Raw genomic sequence first — 20,947 nt, forward strand, 5'->3', positions numbered from 1 at the left:
TATCTTAATTGTAGTAGTTGTTACATGACTGTTTACATTAGTCAAAACTTGACGTCAAACTGATGAATGCTGTTGTATGCAAATTCTAACTCAATGATTATAATGAGAGAAATTGAAGACTGTGAGTTTAGGCAAGTATTTTAAGAGTTTTGCTTAAAGGGATGATAGTTGTCAAGGGAAGGAGGGTCAAGGGAAAATACTTTCATTTTTAAAATGGGGGAGATAATGGCATATTTGTATGCTCAAAGGAATGGTGCAGGAGTAAGAAAAAAAATTGATAATGTAGATGCAAGAGAGCAAAATCACTGGAGTGATATCCCAGAGAAAATCAAAGCGAGGACCACTCATTTGTGGTAACAGCAGGGAAGACAAAGCAGAAGGAAACACTAGCTTTTAAGGCAATGATGTCATGGGAGACATCTATGGACGATCTCTCTTCTATTACTTCAGTTTTCACAGTGAAGTAGGAACCTGAGTGTAAGAATGAGGGAGCAAGGGGGAAGTTGAGGAGAAACAAAATGGTATGAAACAGTCAAGGAGGATAATGGGAAAATGAAGGGTCTAGAGACATTTAACCTGATGGCCTGGCAACATTAGGGGCTCATTTGAAGTTAACAGTCATAAATTTAAACTCAGATCAGTCAATGTGATCTGAGCCATACTTTGCAGCCTGGATGCAGGTGCAGAGTAGAAGGAGAGCTGGATTTAACAAGAGTTATATAGTCTTGCCTCGTGCGAGGAGGCTGAGGGCATGTTCAAAGGCATGATTATAATGACTGGTCATGGAATTTAAGCTGGGTAAGTAGGGAAATGAGGGTGCCAGCGGACAGTGAAGGGCGGGAGAACTAATGGGTTGAAATAAGCCTTCAAGATGTACATACCACCTCGGTCAATGATGCATTTTTAGGAATTTATCCTAGAGAAACATCGAGGCAGATGCACAATGCCTATAGGAACATTCATTTCAATCTTTTATATAACAGTAAAAATTACACTGTATATAATACAATTATAAATATTAATTGAAAATTGGTTAAATAAATTATGATTCTATGTTAAAAACAATTTTGTGTGATTGTGTGTTTATCTGTCAGGTAATATGTGAGGCTCTGCCATGGCTTTATCTGGACATTGGACTAAGAAACTTATATTCTGACATTTCAAATAACTGTTGTTTGTCCTTCCATTATTCTGATATCTATTTAAGTGAACTTCCTGGAATGACAAGTAACAATTGCAATTAATCCTTGCAGTGGTTTTTTATCACCTGTAATGAGTCATGGCAGAAGAGGCTCTATAGGAATAACCTCACACCAAGCAGTTAAAACTGTATTCTGATGATGGTTGCTCACAGTATCTTCAGATGTTCTCTTACCTGCCTGTTTACCTGAGTGTTGACCATTCTCCTAAATGTCACCAAGACATGTGGCACAGGTGCTATTCAAATAATGGAAAGAGACAGAATTCCTATTCTTATACTATCTGTAGTATAAAATGTACTTTACAGTGTGAAATAGCACACTGTGACATTTCTTCTTCTGAAAATTTAAAGGAGTAATTAACACTATAAGCATGCATAGTATGTGGTCATAAATTAAAAATTGAAGAACCCATATGTAGCAGATTGTATTATTATTCAAAATAACCACCTTCCCTTCTGCCCAGCTGGTATTAAGCTTGCTCAATTTGCTTTAGCCAATTAAATGCAAAAAATGATATAGATCATTTTCAATTGGAAGTTTTAACAGCCAATGGCATGTTCTCTTTCTCCTCCAAAACATCCTATATAACGGATTTTTCCTTCTGCTGAAGATTCAGGATGAAAATGAAATGATGCAGGCTGTTAGGGACATGTCATACAAATAAGAAATGACCCTTTGCAGCTAAGGCACTGAGATGTTGGGGTTGTTTATTTTCTAAAACGTAGTCCTAGCTAATTGTTATGATAAGCTAAACAAATTGAACATCATATTGGATGTATGTCCGTAATATGGAGTAGGGACTATGTTGATGCTAAGCTGACCAGTAGATGTTATTCAGGCATTCAATACTCTTATTAATCAAATGTAGTACGTGGTATTATCTCTAGATGATGGTCTAAGGCACGGAGGTGAAAAGTATTCTCACGCAATGAATGTGACAATTCAGTTCTCTCTTCCCAAATTAAGTCTCACTCAATTCTCAACTCCTGTTCTTGCCACTCTGTCTTGCTGTGCTTGGGATGAAGGGGTTCTAAGTTTGTTGCAGCTTTACACAGCACAGATCTATGTGACATATGCCGATCAGTTAGGGAAAGCTTTAGAGATAAGGTAGGAGTTCTGCAACTACAACCATGTGCAAAAAGAAGAAGAGGTAGGACATTGTAGACTAGGACATTTCTGAGCCAAACATTCTTCTCAAAAGAGTTCTAAGGCACGAGGATGATGGCTGGGTGATGAAGCACAGTGGACTTAGGAGATGATAAAAGATCTCCAAGCCTTACTGTGTAAAGGGATGCAGGAAGCACATCACCAAGACTTCACCAAGACCTCCTAGAAACAGGATGAAGGAAAGTCTTCAAAAAGAGTCAGGAGGTTATGGAAAAGAAAGATCTTGCTACAGCAGCCATAAATAGCTATGCTCATAGGAGTAAGGGTCAATTTAAAGAGAATTAATTTGGATTTTTTGGCACATATTTTGGCTTTCATCTTCCTTATATGCAATGATGTGCTGTTATCACAGTGGGCCCCTGTGTCCCCACGGAGTCCTTAGCTGGTAAGAAGTTGGAGTTTTCACCATCCTGGGAATCTCTGCACCGAGATACCTCCAGTTGGACAAGTTTCTCAGCCTCCCTCTGTTTTCTGAAAATTAGCTGGCTGACACATCATATAGTGGCAAAGATGGAAGAAAGTTAAACAAACTGCAAAAATACCTTTTCAGAGGGACTGGAGGTAACTAAAAATTCTAAAATCAATTCCGAATTCCTCTACCTTCTAAGGCTTCACAGACATGGGCTTTGGGTAATGGAGTTTTCATAATTTACCAGAAGCTGGTGAACAGCAGCTCCCCTGGAAACCATATCGCCCTGTTTGAACTCATACCAAGTAAGAAACTAACAGCCAGCTCCTCTGTCATGTCCTTCTGACACACTTCACAGTCTGTTTTTACCTTGTTAAAGGCAGAAATGATTGTGGTTCCCATTGCATGACTCTAGGTAGAGGGAACAATTTGAGGCTGAAGAAAAAAGGAAACTAAAGGATAGAGGAGAATTGTTCTTTCCAAACCAATATGATCTCAATCATTTCATTGTAACTTACAGTGATACAAATGAAATGTACCCTTGCACTTTCAACAGCTCACCTGAATCTCCTATTCATCACATCACAATTAGTGAGAAACCAAATGTCATATGAAAGTAACTATCCTTAAGACCATAAATTATTTATACATTTCAGTATTTTCCATATTATCTTACAAAGAAAATATTTTTAGAATGAGAATAACAAACTATCTATCCTCTATGGGTCTGAAAAGTGAGACTATAAATTAGAGGTTTTCTTTCTCATTAAAAGAACTGAACACTTCCAAAATCTGCTTCATACCTATTATATGTGTATTATATGCATATTTACAAACTTAAAAGAACTTTTCAGTGTTTTGTTTTAAGGTTGCTCAGCTGTTAGGCATACCTGAAGAATTTGAGCATGTGTTCACTTTTCTCTCAATGAGTGACGAGTTAGGTGAAGAAAGAGAAGATTCTTGTTTTCTGGATGACAAAATTCTGGAAGCTCCATTTCATTCTGTTAGTTGCCTACACTCCCACACACCCCCAAACTGATAAAATGATTAACCTTAAGATAATATTTTATCCAAAAATACGGAAAATAAGAAAATTCTACTCTATGTTTTAACTCAAGTAGGAAATGTTTCCCACAATGAATCAGGAACTCTGCTGAACACCTGGCTGGACAGATGATAGAGTCCATCCATGTGATTAGGCAGGAAAAATAGTTTCTCAGAAAAGTGGTTACTTCTTTACTCATGAGGTTTCTTTTGCCTTCTCCTGGTCTTCTGTGTGTCTCTTGCTCTGAATTTCAATTTTGTTGTTTAAAAAAATAAGCTTTCTTGTTATTTCACTTTTTGCTGAAGCTTGTGTCAGACCCTGATATGTTATGACAACTCAGGGTTGCCTCTGGTTGAGAATTTGCCTCCCAAGAAGTAATTTAAACCTAAACTGGTAAATTCTTTAGGAAGAAGCACAGCTTAAAACACTATCCTTGAGCAAAGCTGGAGAAGGAAGTTATACGGGACATCTCAGGTGAGAGAGTCAAGGGCCTTTTTAATGGGTTATTGGGCACTTTTGTCCCTGGTTTAATTTGCAAACAGCCTCCACTCCTCTTCCTAGTGAATTCTGCCAAGTATCCTATCCAGCCCCTAGGAAAAGAGAAGGGGTGGCGGGGGGGGGGGGGGGCGGGGGGGAGATGGTATTACAAGGAGAGAAAAGGGACAGTCCAATTCAGAGCTTTTAGCTGGGGGAATGCATTTGAAAACCCGTTGACTCATAAAGGACCACCCAGTCAGAACGCAGGAGATTAAGCATGACCAAGGTCCCCTCAGATGGTCTTTCCATAACTTACCCTCCTCATAGCAACTATACTGAAACTAGGGCAGCTTTTGTAACTACAGGACCTCGATTAAGAGCTAGAGACTTTTATTGGTCCACAGGGCAGGGTATTAAAGAGAGTATGATCTTCTGCTTCTAAAATCTGATGTTATTTTTCTGGATAAACAACAAGAACTCTACGCAGGGTATAGTTGGGAAAAAGAAGAACCCCCCATGCTTACAAATTTGGGGAGGACGTGAGACTGTTTAACAGCCTGATTCTTCCTGGTTGAAGAAAAATATTGCTCTATGGATCAGCACTGATGGGAATACTGTTCACATTTTTGGTGAGCTTACAGACTGAGTGACATGAATGGTGGGAACACAGGAGAAAGGGGACTGTCACATACCTTTGGCTATTAATCTGAGCAAGGGTATTGGAGGGGTGTTAACAGGTGCAGAATTGGACTTCTGAAAGTAATTAAGGTACCATTTAGCAAATCCACTCCCACATCACAGCTTGGAGAGATGATGAGTGACCTGGAGGGATACAATTCCTCATACAAATTTTGAATATCAAGTAATGCAATCATATCTATAGAAATGATCATGCCCTGGGGTAGAGACAGTACTTTCTTAGCATTCCAAAAGCTTTCTTGACTGTCTGTTATTCATTTTACAGATAACCTGCCTAGACCGGTTAACTGAAATAACTAGAACAGATAAACATGGTTAATAAACAATTAATCATGCAGTGTCCATAGTTATCCTGCCTGGACATTTTATCCCTAAGTCTAAATGTTTTAAAGGTAGTGAAGTGTGTGTGGGTTGAAGAGGCAACAATTAATTGTGTGAATGCAAGAGAATAATAAACAACTAAACATCACTGTTAGAAAGGGAGGTATACATTAACCTGAGCTCAAATAACTTCCTACTAAGCCATCAGTGACATGTTATCTACGATTCTAAAGTGCTAAATTGGTCAGATAACAGACATGTTAAGATGCGAGATCCTCTGAACAATGAGAGAGAAAACTGAAGTGAAAATTGCAATCTCCACCCAAAAGGGACTTAAGTGAGATGAAGTGAAAATGTTTACAATGGCAGGAGAGTAAATGTGAAGAGGATGACATTTAATCATAAAGATAACACTGGAGACCTAGGAAGGAAAAAGATGACAGGGGATAGGGCAAGGGAAGCCAAAGTCATAAAGTTCCCCAGGGATCTGGGCCTGGGGGTTGGGGAAGCTTAGAGGAGCTTATCAGAGTCAGCAGCAACCAAATGCTGAGTGGACAATTGGTGTCAAGGCAGCAGCAGCAGATGTTTTTCTGGAAGAAGAATGGTGGGACGATAGTCACAGGAAAATATTGTGACCTGCAGACAAGAGCTGTGTTTCATTGACAGCTGGGCAAGAACGCATACAAACAGACACAGGGCAAACACAGAGGCTGTGTCCAAAAGCTCGAGCTTTGGTAGATGGAGGGAGGGGTGCGGGGGTGGGGGGTGGTGGGGGGAGAGATTGAGAGATACAAAGATGCTAAAAACACGTCTCTTAAAGAAGTGTCTATAACGTAACCAAGACTGTTGACTGCTGCCCTAACTCACTTCAGTCGTGTCCGACTCTGTGCGACCCCATAGACGGCAGCCCACCAGGCTCCCCCGTCTCTGGGATTCTCCAGGCAAGAACACTGGAGTGGGTTGCCATTTCCTTCTCCAATGCATGAAAGTGAAAAGTGAAAGGGAAGTCGCTCAGTCGTATCCGACTCTTAGCGACCCCATGGACTGCAGCCTACCAGGCTCCTTCGTTCATAGGATTTTCCAGGCAAGAGTACTGGAGTGGGGTGCCATTGCCTTCTTCGAGACTGTTGACTAGGAAGAATAAAACATAAACAAAGAATGGAAATAATTGCCACCATGTAGTTAAAGGCGTGAGATCTAACGTTAGGCTGCTTGGGTTCAGATGTTCTCTGTCACTTACTAGCTGTGTGATCTGACCAAGTTACTGATAACCTCTCTGGCCTTCAGTTTCCTTACCACTTGTAAAGTAGGAACAGCAGCATCTTACGGGATTGTTATGAAGTTAATCTGACTTAAAAACTTAGAATATTGCCTCATACACAGGAACATCAATAAATGTTAGCAGCTACTGTGATATGCCATGGTCAATTTCTCTAAGTGGCCTTAAGCCATGCATGGTGCTTTTCGCATGCTCTTCCATCCTTCCGGATCATCCATAAAGACAATTTTATGGTGGCTGGGTAGCATCTATGTTGTCATCACATTAAGATTTCAACTGTCCACTTTAAGGGCAGTTTACAGGGTGGCTTAAGTAAGGGCTAAGCTAAGGACAATGGCAATATTCTGTGAAGTTAATGACTGCTTACTCCTACATATTAAGCCTCAGTTTCTTATCTGCAAAATGGGTGTATTATATATGCAGTGGTTTCTGTGAGACCAGCTGTGAAAGTGCCAGAAACAATGCCTAGAACAGAGCAAGTTTCAATGAAAGTTTGCTGGGTGTGATTCTGCCTTGCGATACTGGTGATGGGTGACATTCTCATCTGGGGAGAGAGATCCCAACAGTTCTCACAGCTGCTGGGAGAGGCCTTGGGTTTAGCTTCTCTTGTCAGAGCCTAGGGGAATTAATCTTTTAGGTCAGAAAGGAAATTGACATTCATCAGTTCCAGCTGATTGCAGGTGTGACCAGAAGAAAAATGACAGCCTGAGTTTCTAAAATGGGTGGGTGGTGATGGGAGTACATTAATAACTCTCCTCTATGGCTTTTCCTCTACAAAGGAAGGGACCTAAAGGAAAAGGAGCAAAAAGAAGTGGGTAACTGTAGACATGAGAGATCCTGATGCTAGAGCTGGAAGAAATGTCTGCTCTTCTCCACAGGACACGGGCTGGCCACCTATGGCTGTGACCACCTCTCTGGGTCCTTCACATGGGTGGGACCTCTGGGCGAATCTGGTGGAAGACGCTCTCCCATAGATCTTCCTAGGAAGAGAGTCTTTCCACAGTCAGATCCTTTGTCCTATGGGCCTCATAGCTAATAGACTCTCTGCTTTGCATACCTCAAGTCCTGCTTTTTCAGCTCCAGGAAAGAAAAGGCAAGAAACTAAACAGGTGGTGATTTTGCACTTTCACGAACGTTCAGGTCTTCGTCACCACCAAGAACAGAAAATGAGCTATGAGTCTTTACTTCCATTATTGGAGAAACAACCTTTCAGAAGAGCATGGAAGAGCCAGGCTCCCAACCAGCTGACTGCAGGGACAAGTTCTGAGCAGGGCCTTCCCTCCTCTTCCTTCCCATCCGCTCTGCCAGGGCTGATTCGGAAGCCCCAGGGCAGTTTCCAATATATGTCTTACAATATCCAGCTCCCACCCCAGCAATCATTTATTAGAAAGAGGTTTTCTGATACAAATTTGATAATCTCCCATGCACACTGACACTGTTCTAATTGAAGTTGTAAGCCCATGAAATTCAAGCCCTTTGTCTTCCCGAAGGCCACAAGGTTTAAAAAGATACTATTGTCCTCCCTAACACCCACTACATTGTCACCAGGGACTGATTAAACAGAGTCCTGAATCGAAACAGTGCGGATTTTGTCTAGGTCCTTTTCAGGCCTGACAATGCTCTTTTCAGTTCCCAAGACAAAAGGAGGTTTAAGGATAGAGATTCTTCTAAGATAACTGCATCCATATGGAAGGCAAGGTGGCCAGCAGCTGAGACCCAAACACCCCCTCTCTTCCCCCTCTGCGCTCCTGTCTCTCCCCACCCCCCAAATCCCAGGTGATAACAGAACCTCAGCTATCTACCCTCCGGAAACCTCCTCCTCCTTTTCCTCCTGGGACAAAAAAGCTAAATCCCAAAAGAGGGCCAATGCCTACTTCTCACAGGCCTCATCAAGCCCTTGCTCCCAGCTCTGGATCTGATGCCTCCAAACTGCTCTTTAAACTCGAATCTCCCTTCACTGGGCGCCAGAGAGAAAGGTCCTCACTTCTCCAGCAGAGTGAACACTGCACTGCATGGGAGGCCCTGTGACTACAGATACTGGGGGATGCCCAACGAAGAACAGTTACAAACCCGGCGGGGTAGAGCCCTAGATCCCGCCCCAGGCGGTACACTGGGGCCGTGGGTGAAACGGGGTGAACCAACGGGTCCCACCCCTGTGTCAGGCCCCCAGAGCTCTCCAGGACTGTCCTTCCCCAGCGGGCAGCCCTGAGCTGCGTCATTCCCCACCACACCACCCGCTCCCCATCCCACCCTGGCCAGGTGTCACGCCAAGAAGAGGCGGAAAATCACAGCTGCCCAGTGAGGCGCTCGCAGGCGTAACTGGGGGTTCCCCGCGTGGTCCTCGGGACCCCGAAACGAACCGCCAGCAGCGCGCTCAGCCCAGGTCCCGCTGGCATTCCCCGAGCCCTTAGGAGAAGCTCATTATGCCCTCTCTTTATGCCCTGCCGTGGCCGACTCGGTTGACTTTCGGAGTTAGAAGCTCCAGCGCCGCTAGGGCCTCCGTCTCACTTTGGGAGCAGAGCCATCACCCCACACTTACAGGACCCTCAGAGGTGCCTCTGCCCCCCCTTCTCTCCCTTCCCCTTGTTTCTTCCTAAAGGCGTGTGGGGACTGTGCTCTGCCCTTCTACCCAGCTCGGGTTGGGCCTTAACTTGGCCAGTGAGGAGTGGTCCGGCGCCCCAAACTCCGGATCGGGAAAGCACTGTTCCCATCTCCGTTTCCGGCAGACACGCAAAAAGGGGACCCAACCCTACACATTTTATTCTCGCACCACAAAGAGGAAAAATATTCTATTTCTTTTAAAATAAGTTGCTTCCCATACAAATAACTATTTCAAGATGTACAAATAAGGTTCAAGCAATAAAATCTAGCTCTGGGTCTGGCGGTCGAGGGAAGAGGAGACGGGGTGTTTTGGCGAAAGTTTCCGGAGTGCCGGCGGGTGGGGGCGCCGGAGAGGACCCCCGCGCCGAAGGAGGTGGGGCGGCGGGACGCGCTCCAGGTCTCCGGCTGTGGGCCGGCCCGGCCGCAGAGCTCACTCCGAGTCCGGCGCAGCCCCAGGTGCCCGCGCCCCTCGGCTGCCTCACCAGTTCCAGGAGACCAGGGCGGGGGGCGCTAAGTGCTGGTAGGCGGGGAAGAGGCCGAAAGCCGAGCCAGGCCCGAAGGCGGCGTAGCCTGGCACAGGGCAGGCGGCGGCCGGCGGCGCCGCGCTCTTGTCCCGGGCGGCGGCCGTGCCCGCCTCGGCGCTGCCGCCGCACGGCTGCCCGTCGCTCACCAGCACGGGCACCACCACGCGGCGCAGCAGGCCGGGCGCGGCGCGCACCTCGGCAGCCACTGCCAGGTCGGGCGCCTCGGCGACTCCCGGCGCGCGCGCGCGCTTCAGCTTGTAGCGGTGGTTCTGGAACCAGATTTTGACCTGTGTGGGCGTGAGGCGCAGCAGGCGCGCCAGCTGCTCGCGCTCGGGCGCCGACAGGTAGCGCTGCTGCCGGAAGCGCCGCTCCAACTCCAGCGTCTGCGCCTTGGAGAACAGCACCCGCCGCTTCTTCCTCTTCTCGGCGTCCGAGCCCGGAGACGCAGGCCGAGCGGACGGCCGCTGCGACGAGTTCCTCGGGCTGGCCTCTGGGCTGCTCTCGTCCGAGGCTAGGGACGCAAAGGAGACACGGCACCGTGAGACGCCGGCCGCCTCTGGAGCGCGGGCGCCTACCCACTCGGGCGCCCCCACTCGCCCGCGGCTTTCGGGATGAGGCCGTTTCCTTTCCTGGACCCATGTCTGGACAACCACCTCTCTGAATTCGACGACCTTTTAGACCATAGCCTGGGACTGCGCCTCCAAAGAAACCCACCCCGGGGGGTCTGTTAAAACCAATCCGTCCTGGTCGCTGCTCTGGCAGACGAATTCACTGCAAGCTGCCTCACCACAACGGGCCACTTTGAGGTCGACTGCACTATGGTTTGCCGACGTTTGCAAAGCCCTGAATCCAGGCTCGCCAATACTGCTCATCCCAAACCGAGGCCAGACGAACGTGGCCACTTTTTCAGGCATTTAAGGGTGGCGTCTTATATATTTAAATATTCTGAGCCCTAGAAACGGAAACCCAAATCCCGGGCGTTAGCGCCAGGCCCAGGGATCTGCTCTCAAGATGTGCCAACTGGCATAGGGATTTCAGGAGGACAGCGTCTGTGGGTCCAACACTGAGGAAATCCAGACCTTGGGCTGGGGTTTCCGCTTCCCATCCCCGCGCGAGCCGGGGACTTGATTCTGAGCCCGCTCACTTCCCCCGCCTCCACCCCCGCCGCAGTCCTCTGCTCACTCACAAGGGTAGTGGCCGCGTTCGGATTCCAGCCAGGTGGCGCAGGGGCCGGGCGCAGGGGCGCGTAGCTCCGGCTCCCTCTTCCGCAGGTGCTGCGCATCCTGCTCCGGTAAATCCAGGAGCCTGCGCACGGTGAAGCTGAGGCGTCCAGAGGTGGCCATGGCCGAGCAGGGGAAGGAGGCGGGGGCAGGGTAGACCTGGAACCGAGGGGCGGCGCGGGACGCCGCTCCTATAGGTGGGCGTGAGAGGCACACGCCATGCACTGGCTGCCGAGATATTAGCGCGTTTACTGTGGAATCCCAGTTTATATAAACAGCTCTTCCCACCCGGGACGCTTTCAAAGCCGAGGTCCGGGTCTCCCGGGTGTTAAGTACCTGAATGAGTGCTGCACCAAAGGCCCGGCGAGCCCGGAAGGTGCCACCTCCGCCCCTCCCGCCCCGCCCCGCCCCGTCCCCCGCCCCTCGGGCGCCCCGTTACCTCCCAGAGGCGGCAGGAAGCTGCCCTCCGCATTAGTGATTCTGTCTGATTAGCCCCAAGTGGGGACAGATAATGGGGATTGTTACCAAAGAATAACATCTTGGGTGGCGAGCGGTGGCCACCGCCCGCCGGTCCCAGCTTCCTCCTCCTCGGAGGCTGACATCGAGCCTGGCCCCGCGGGAGCGCCGGGAAAGGTGGGGGCGACCTGGGTGGGTTTATGAGCACCCAGGAATTTATTCCTTGTTTGCTTTATTCCTCGAGCTTGTTTGCTGGAGTGTTCGTTTCCCGCAATTATACGGAAAGTGATTTACAAGGCGGCGTTGAACACTGGCGCGCTCTCTCTTCTCTTTTTGGCTGGGCTCCTGTAAGGATTCATAGGGGAGAAGTTGCAGGCGGGCGCAGAGAAGAGGCCTGGCACCTGTGCAGAGGGTTTCGAAGACCGCTAGGAATCTCCCACACCCCAAGCGTTCTCAACTTCAGCGGTGCTCGGGAAGGGCTGGGAGCATCTGGGGAGCCCCAGCTCTGCGCGGGTTGCCCCAGGCCAGCAAAATGGAGGCGGAATCAGGCCAAACTGCTTTCCTATGAGGCAGTAGGCTCGTTTTCCCACTCTGCCCCGGTGGCTGGCCCAGGCCCACTCTAGGCCTCACGGACGGTGGCGTTTCCAAGGGCGCTCTAGGAGGCATTGCTGCCTCCTTGGCGTCTGGACACCGCCTGGGCTCCGTAGACTCAACGTCAGGCCGGGGGCTGGAGGTGCGTCCTCTGCCCCAGAACAGGCCTTGGGTGGCTCGGGCTCTCCGCTCCACCAAAGCTGCCGGGCCTGGTCTGGTAAGGGACCAATTGCGGGAGTTAGGAGTGCGCCTGCCCGGCTGAAAAGATGGTCTGTTCGGGGTTTCCCAACATCTTCTTGTTCCCTACCCGAGGAAATGGTCGTATAGAGGGTGCAAGGAGCCGGGCACATTTTCTTGGCCCATGGTTTCACGGTAGCCGCGCTTCAGGCAAGGGCCGAGCGAGCGCGCTCTCAGAAGCCTCTCCTTCTGTAGCCAGTGGATAGGGTAGTGGGTTGTTAAATTTCGGTGCGAGCCGGCGGTACTTAGGTGGCCGCACCTGAAATCCTGTCTCCACCTGATCGGAACTCGGACCCGGCTCCCGTGCAATTGGGGCCGCCCCACCCGGCCCGGCGCACCCTCCCCAGTAGCGTCCCTGTCATGCGTGCCCGAGGCGCCCGGGACTGTGCAGCGCGCTGGGTGGTCGGGCGGAGGCAACCCCAATACAGGCCAACTGGTAGGCCTCGGACAAAGGGGAAATGGAGCTCGACGCCCCGGACCTGTTGGAAGCATTTGTTCCAGTCAAGATTTTGCATTTGTTCAGTCCGAAATAATGCGTGATTGACGCCTGCTCACAATGCGCTTTAGCGCGCCGGGATAAATCGGAGCTTGTCCTGTGTTGTCATGGTTTTCAATGCAGTTCAATGGGATTGGGAGCACGATCCACTCTGCTGGCCGTCTCTCCGAGGTCTCGGCAATAGATTTATTAGTTATGTCTTTTTAAAGAAGATTAAATTGAAATGACTTGGCTGTCCCCTCCGAGCTAAGGCGGAGGAGGGAGCTGGGGGTAGAGAGCGGCAGAAGCCGGAAACCCTGCGCGCACAGTGCCCAGCACCTAAGTTCCGCACCCTAGAGGTTGGGCAGGTCATAGACTGACCCACGGCCGCGTGGCCTTCTCTCTGGCTGGCGCCCGATGCCTAGAAACCTCTGTCAGCCCCTCTCCTGGGAGAGGTGGAAGGAAGGTACCGACAAAGACTGTCCTAGGCCAGTATTAGGACGGACTCCCAAATTCGAGGCTGAACTTGGAGGCTGTGTCAGGTAGAAGAAGCTCTGACCTGGAAGCCAATTGGGATCCTAGCTCCGTCCCTAGCAAGCTTTAATCACCTCACCACTCTGAGGCTCTTTTTTCATCCGAAACAGAAGAGAGTAGATTTAGTAATTTCTAAGGACCCTACCAGTTTTATGATTACGTATCTCTTGAATTTTTCTAAAACTATCTTCATCGCATTAACTAGCGGACTTTGGTCTTCCTACCCTTCTAGACCTCTCATCCCTAGGATCCTGGCCCCACATTTTCCAGAATGTTCTAGAAGAGGATGTGCCATCTTTTGAGTTTCCCAAGGACCTCCCACAAGAGTGGGGAGGGGTAGGTAGATAACAATTTTGCCAAGAGAACCAAGTCAAGAGAAGCAAAAGAAGCGTCTTTCCTGGAGTGACTGACCTCTCTTAGCCTTTTAATCTATTTAACATCCTAAGCCCACACTGACGGGTAGAAATAAGCAAATGGCACTCTTCAGTTCTTAAGAGCTCTTCAGCATCAAATATTTGCTTTTACTCTTAGTATTTGGCTCCCAAAGAGGAGATACATCCCCCATCCAACAATTGTGCTCTAGGAAGGACCTCGCTCTGGGATTAGCTCCAAATGTTACTTCTAGCCTCACCTCCCCGATCTGGGAACAGCGTTCCTGGGCCCCAGTCTGTGTTTTGAATACCCCAAGGAAACTGTACCTCCTGGTTCTGGAAAGCACTGTAACTTCCCTACCTCATCGTGGATTCTGCACTAGTCCAGTCCTCCTTTCAGCTCTTCTCTGGGACTTTACCTAAATTATCTCCAAGAGCCAGAGCCGGAGGATTCTAGGAGATAGTTCCACTTAAACTGTGACTTCTGAAGAAATGCAGAAAAAGGGAGAGCCAAAATTATTAGATGCAGGTGCTTTTTAAAATTGCTTCTTCGCATCAGATAAGCTCAAAGACATGGGGGGAGAAAATAATTTTGATATTGGGTCATTAGAAAAAAGGTCGTCATGATATTAGGTTTTATACATATTAAAAATATCCTAGAAATCACTGGTAAACAAATGACTGGCTATTCTTTTCCAGTTTTAAAATATTCTTCGGGGCTCTGGACACTTGAACTTATTTTGAAACTCAACATAGCTTGTGAATATTATTATTTAATTAGATAAGTATTTGTTTCCCTGTAATTGGATGTAGTACATCTCAATCCCAGTAAGAGTTTTTAATCTTAAAGCATCTGTGCTATAGTGAGTATACTTAAGCAGTCTGCACTAATCACCCTTTCAAAAGTATTAGCCAAGATGGTCATCACTGCTGCGTGCTTGAGAATTTAAGACTAGAAAATTCTGAAATAAAACTAAAGTATCTTGATTTAAAAAAAATGATTGCATCTATATCTTGCATTCTGCTTTTAAATCCTTCCATTTTGGTTAAGTGTTTCACAAAATCCTGCAAATCTATACAGTCTTGAAAAGAGGCAACATTGCAAATTCCCCTTGATAGATGGAGGGCCCTCAACTGCCAGGACATTTTTCTTTGCCTCATAGCAACTGCTCTCCCCTTTTTATCAGTATTCTGGTTAAAATAGCAAAAGGAAAATAAAAATGGGCTTTTGACATTTCCAAGAAAAAGTGAATGATCTTCATCAGCCTTAGGATGGAAAGAAAAGGCAGCATTTAAAATCAGACCTCTTTGCCTTTCCTTCTAAAAACTACTTGCCATGAATAAGTAAACATTTCCCTTTTAATGACTAATAATCAATTGCTTGGCGGTGGTCCAGGCCTGGCTGCAATTCCTTCTTAGTTGTGCTGATGATATATACACATGGGACAAGGAACAGCAATTACTTTCAGATTGGGAATTTAGTACATCTTTGAAATGGGCTTTAGATTTTATTGTTTAATGTCAAATGACAAGATTTGAAAGATCCCACCTTAAATTCCTTAAAATATTGACTTTACATGGACTTTTTTATTGTTGTGCTTGATCACTAGAAGAAAAGTTTTTCTCTCCAAATATGTTTAAAGAGTTATCTTTGTTTAGTTATATACATGAAAAAAATGTAGGGAGTAAAATGGTTCAATGAATTAAAAAGCAAATGTATTTCATTATAGTCTCCATTTCCTAAAGAGCCAGCAAATAACTTTGTATTTTTAAACTAGTTTATTAAACATGTCTGGTCTTTCTCATGCCTTTCCATGGTATAAGAGTAGCTGTGATAGCATGGAGTGTAAATTGTCAGAATAAAAATAATACTACATTTGGTGGAGGGTGCTAAATCTTATTTGTCCAGAGCTAAACTGCTCAATTTTATCTAATCTTTTCTTTTTAAAAAGGTAACAACTTATAATCCTTTGTTTGACTGATATAGATGTAATTTATATCATACTCTTATTGTGTTTAAAGGTCTAGGTCCTAAGTCACACTTAATGTCACACCCAGACACTGACAGAGTAGACTGACCCCAGGGACATTTTGTAATACTTGCCCTGGTACATCACAGAGAGGCCTGCCTACAGGGTATGCATATAACCACCAGCACTTCAATTCAAGTCAGTGATTATTTTTCCGTAAGTCACCCAAGCAATTATGAGGTCTTTTTAAATATACCTTTACTTAGTCTCCTATTAGGGATTTTTAAAGGGTTGCATTATTAAGATGAGATACTATTTATTTGACAGCAATTCAAACTCTAAACCAGGTATTATTCTGGGAGAGTATTTGTTAATACTTGCTGAAAACAAGGACCACAGTCTCTCAGAATCATATATTCCATTTTCTTATCAGTGATGAGGATAGCGTTAGTAATATCACATCATATTTCATACATTTGAGAATGTTTGCAATGTGCCCTCACCCTTGTTATCACAGGGCAGACTGCCTAGAAGAAGCAAAGCTTAAGGAGAGACTTGAAGGCAGATAGACTGTGATATCCCTAGAACTGAAGAAATTAGGGAAGAGAATGAAGAGGACCTAAAGAGGAGAAAGAGAGTCTATTGTAATAGAAGGTATTAGAAAAGAATGATTCGAAGGTGAAAGAGAAAGAGAGCCTGTGCTAGCTTAGAGCTATAGGTTCAATTTGATCTCATCAACTCAAAGAGAAAAAAATGCCTGAGCCGAAAAGTTCCAGTCAATAGGGGCTTCTATCATATATTCTCCCCCAGAGTCTTTATATTTCTAAAAATTAATGACGATAGCTTCCAGTTGTGAGACAAATAAATCCTGAGGCTGTAATGTGTAACATGAAGACTATAGTTAATGGTACTGTTTTGTATATTTGAGAGTTGCTAAGAGAATAGCTCTTGAAAGTTCTTATCTCAAGAAAACCAAATCTGTAACTAAGTGTAGTGATGGTTGTTAACTAAGCTTATTCTGGTAGTCATTTTGCAATATATCAAATTATTACATTATACACCTAACACTAATACAATGTTATATGTCAGTTATATATATGTTTTAAATGACAATAGATAAATGTCAGCTTTTAAATCATTTCAAGTTTTTCCAGATTTGATTTAGCTTACTCTGAAATGTTCCTTGGGAAAAATCTTTTTCCCTCTTCTAAGAGGAGGCAACAGTGCACAACAGGAGCATGAAATGACAACCTCACAGGAATTTCCTCACAAAAAAAGGAAAAGAGCTATATATGTTTACTGCAGTCTCTGGAACTCCCTTAGCCAGCAAAGGTGGCAGTCTTTGTATTCTTGATTAAATGGGTATTTGCACTGAAGTCAGATACCACACAAAGGAAACAAAACAAAATAAAAATGTCCTTCGTGTTCTGGTTTTCAATCATTTGTGTGAAGGAGGTTCTTGGCCTTTATCACTGTCAGTGAAAAGTTCTTCATTGGCAGGAGACATTCCACTCACCCTGCTTCTTGTGCACAGGGAGCTTACCATGGAAACTACCTCTGGAGCCATCAGACAAATATACAAATGACAAAGCTCAACACTGGGCATTTTAGGTTTGGCTTTATTTCAACAACAGGATATGAGGAAGGGTGCTTGGAATTTCTTGAGAAATTTATTGTTCTAATTTAACTTGCTCTGAATCTTAAAACTCATGAATTGGACTTACTCAAGTTAGGAAATAACTAAGAAGTGACTTTAAGGGATTCTAATATTAAAATATGTATGCTGTGTATTTAATATAACTATGTACAATAAAGCTGAACTTTTTTAGGTGATTTTTTAATGACAGCTTGCGTATCTCCAAGATAGGAAATTTAATATATATATTTTAGTTGCTTATGACCTTTAATTAAGTGAAGGAAAGAAATGTATCCTGCTGAATGAGTTTTTTGTTGGTTTGTTTAACAAGATCTACACTAAACTGTTGTTGGCTTATCCTTAAAATATAACATTTTGCTTTACAACAGTAACCTGAAGAAATTTAAAAGAGTGCTTCACAAAACTTACATTGTATTTTTTCCCATTCCATCTGCTTGTCAAGTTCTCATTTAATTTAAAATTTCCACAAAATTTGTGTCCAGTTTCCCTCAGTCCATGGTCTCATGAACCAACTGTAAAGACCACCTGTGGCTGACGCTGTGTTTCTATTGCTTGTTTTCCTTACCAGCTCCTCACATCAAGGCAGTTCACAAAAACTAGACTGATATAAATTCTTGGATGGCTATGGCATCGGGACCTGCATACATAGATTTGGATACGTAACTGGAATTCATTTCCTTCCTTGGGCAATGGAGCATGGGTGTGTTTAGGTGGTTTGTGGTGGAAGAAAGCAATGGACGGCTACACACTGGATTTTAGTTGCTCTTTGGCTTTGTCTACTTCAAAATAAAAAAAAAAAGAAAAAAAACCTTTTCTTCCTTAAGGAAAAGGATTGGTCTGTAAAGCAAATTTAGAGGGGGGAAATCAAGGAAATAATAATATGTATGCCTACAAGCTGTACATTCTATTTCTTACATATTATTAAAAGGACTATTAAAAGTGATGAACTTTGTGAAAGCGCAGGTGCCAGAATGCAGGGGGGTTATGCAGTGCAATTGATAGGTTATCTCTGATCTCTGGTGAGTTTAGTCCTCTGGTTCTTTCTGTAATAAAAGATAAAGCCACTCAGGTTTCAGGAATTATCATCTTAATCATTTCTTTTATAGAACCATTAGGTAAAGTACATGAATATCTCTTTTTATCACGTACACTCATTTCTCTACTACTGAGATTTTCTATTATGCAAATCCTATAGAAGCCAAATCCTAGAGATTTTCTATTACTCAAGTCTTAGTAGGTTCCTGATTCCCCCAACAACGGATTGGTTGCAAGAACATTCCCAAAGGGCAGGCAGCAGAGAAGGGAAACTGCTAGTGTCTCAAAAGGGAATGGAGATGTTTGCCATGAATGGAGGTGGAAGCAACTGGGTGAAGGGAAGAGAAAGTGAGTGAGGAAAGAGAAAGGAAAGAGAACAAGAGAGTGTCTGGTCAGCTTGGTGATCACCCGTTTCCATCTAGCCCTGGCTTTTACCAACTGGAGGTGGGTAAAGGGCCAGCCAGTGGCAGGGAGTGGGTTTTACCACCTCTGGAGTAGCACATAGAGGAGAAAGGGTGGTTTTGTTCAGATGCCAATTAAGGGACCAGAAGGCCTGCAGCATTTCAAAAGTCCTTGTAGGGAACAGAGACTAATTTCCAGGAATCCTTTGTGATTTGTTTCAGCAGCATCTCTTAGTGACTAGCAGAGTGTTATTTCATCTTGTCTAAGTTGTATTTGTTTCCAAACTGCTTAACAATGCTAATTGGGGGTACAGACACTCTTTGCAAGTTGCATTTTTTGAAAAAGATAACTCACCCTAGCAATGAACATAGATTGAAAACCAGTTAAAAGCCTGTGAGAACAAACGGGTCTTAAATCGAGGATGGAACAAAGGGAAGGTGGGGGCACATCCCCTAATGTCAACAGGCAGAAAGCCGCACGTGCATAATGGCCATGGGAGCGACCACCCACGGGGATCCGAGTCACTTCCGGAGACAGAGACCTGGAGCCAACGGCCAGGCCAGCTACCCTGAGTCCTGCTCAGGAGGCAGCCGGGGTGGCCAGGATTGTCTTAGTCCTGTTTCATGCCCTGCGTGTATCCACAGCCCGTTTTCTTCCTCCAAATATATCCCAGAGGCAGGAGGGGGACGCTCTGGCAGCTGTGGGCAGGAGCCACACTGGTGGTGATCCAGACGTTGTTAATGAGAGTGACTGGGCACCAGTTAGAGTCCGCTGAATTACACTAATTGATAACCCTTTGCACTGCCCACTGAAAGGCTGCCCACCCAGTCAGCCTTATTATCATGCAAGGCCCTCATGAGGAAGAGATTTTGCTAAAGTTGTAATGCACAAATATACGGTTTCATTCCAATCCCAAAGAAGAACTGTGCCAAAGAATGTTCAATCTACCTGACAACTGTGCTCATTTCTCATGCTAATAAGGTTATGCTCAAAATCCTTCAAACCAGGCTTCGGCAGTAAGTGAACTGAGAACTTTCAGAAGTACAAGCTGGGTTTAGAAAAGGCAGGGGAACCAGAGATCAAATTGCCAACATTTGTTGAATCACAGAGAAAGCAAAGGAATTCCAGAAAAAACATCTACTGCTTCATTTACTACACTAAAGCCCTTGACTGGGTGGATCACAACAAGCTGTGGAAAATTCTTACAGAGATAAGAGTACCAGATTATCTTACCTGTCTTCTGAGAAACCTGTATCATGTCAAAAGCAATAGTTAGAACTGACATGGGACAACAGACTGGTTCAAAATTGGGAAAGGAATACCACAAGGTACTCCTTATATATTGTCACCCTGCTTATTTAACTTATATGCAGAGTACATCATGTGAAATGTTGGGCTGGATGAATCACAAACTGGAATCAAGATTGCCAGGAGAAATATCAACAACCTCAGTCGTGCAGATGATACCATTCTAATGGCAGAAGTTAAAGCGGAACTAAAGAGCCTCTTGCTGAAGGTGAAAGAGGAGAGTGAAAAAGCTGGCTTTAATCTCAACATTCAAAAAACTAATATCACAGCATCCGGTCCCATCATTTCATGGCAAATAGAAGGAGAAAAAGTGGAAGCAGTGACAGATTTTCTTTTCTCGGGCTTTCTTTCTTTTCATGACCGCAGCCATGAAATTAAAAGATGCTTGCTCCTTGGAAGGAAAGCTATGACAAACTTAACAAGCATTTAATATGGCAAGCATATTAAAAACCAATGTTATCACTTTGCCGACAAAGGTCCATATAGTCAAAACTATGGTTTGTCCAATAGTCATGGACATGGGTGAGTTGGACCATAAAGAGGGCTGAGTGCCCAAGAACTGATGCTTTCAAACTGTAGTGCTGGAGAAGACTATTGAGTCTTTTGAACTGTATGGAGATCAAACCAGTCAATCCTCAAGGAAATCAACGCTGAATATTCACTGGAGGTGTTAGGGGAGCACACTGATTGAAACCGCCCACCCTATGGCCAGGCACCATAGTAACCATTTGCATGAGTTGTTTTATGGCAGGAGATCCTGATAAGGAATACAGAACTAATAAGCCACCGCCAACCGGAAGAGTCTGGGAAAGGTCAAAAGGAGACACCGCGAGTCCGTCCACTTCCCAGAATCCCTCTCGTTAGCATCCATCTTGGCTGAGCCATGCGTGTGCCACCAGGAAAGAGTCTGAATTAGAATGATTGGCCAAAGACCACCGAGAAACTAATCCCATCACCACAAAACCCA

The 20,947-nt window shown here is 45.3% G+C and overlaps 1 protein-coding gene across 1 annotated transcript; it reads right to left on the bottom strand.

Annotated features, from left to right (window-relative positions):
* Nucleotides 9,213–11,287, bottom strand: NKX2-8 (NK2 homeobox 8). The gene is made up of 2 exons (XM_013973096.2): nt 10,911–11,287; nt 9,213–10,235 (listed from the first exon to the last, which is right to left on the bottom strand). Exons 1-2 carry the CDS (start codon nt 11,065–11,067, stop codon nt 9,679–9,681), a joined length of 714 nt encoding a protein of 237 aa, XP_013828550.2. The 5' UTR covers nt 11,068–11,287; the 3' UTR covers nt 9,213–9,678.

This window comes from Capra hircus, chromosome 21 (assembly GCF_001704415.2).
Source record: "Capra hircus breed San Clemente chromosome 21, ASM170441v1, whole genome shotgun sequence".
Taxonomy (NCBI): Eukaryota; Metazoa; Chordata; class Mammalia; order Artiodactyla; family Bovidae; genus Capra; species Capra hircus.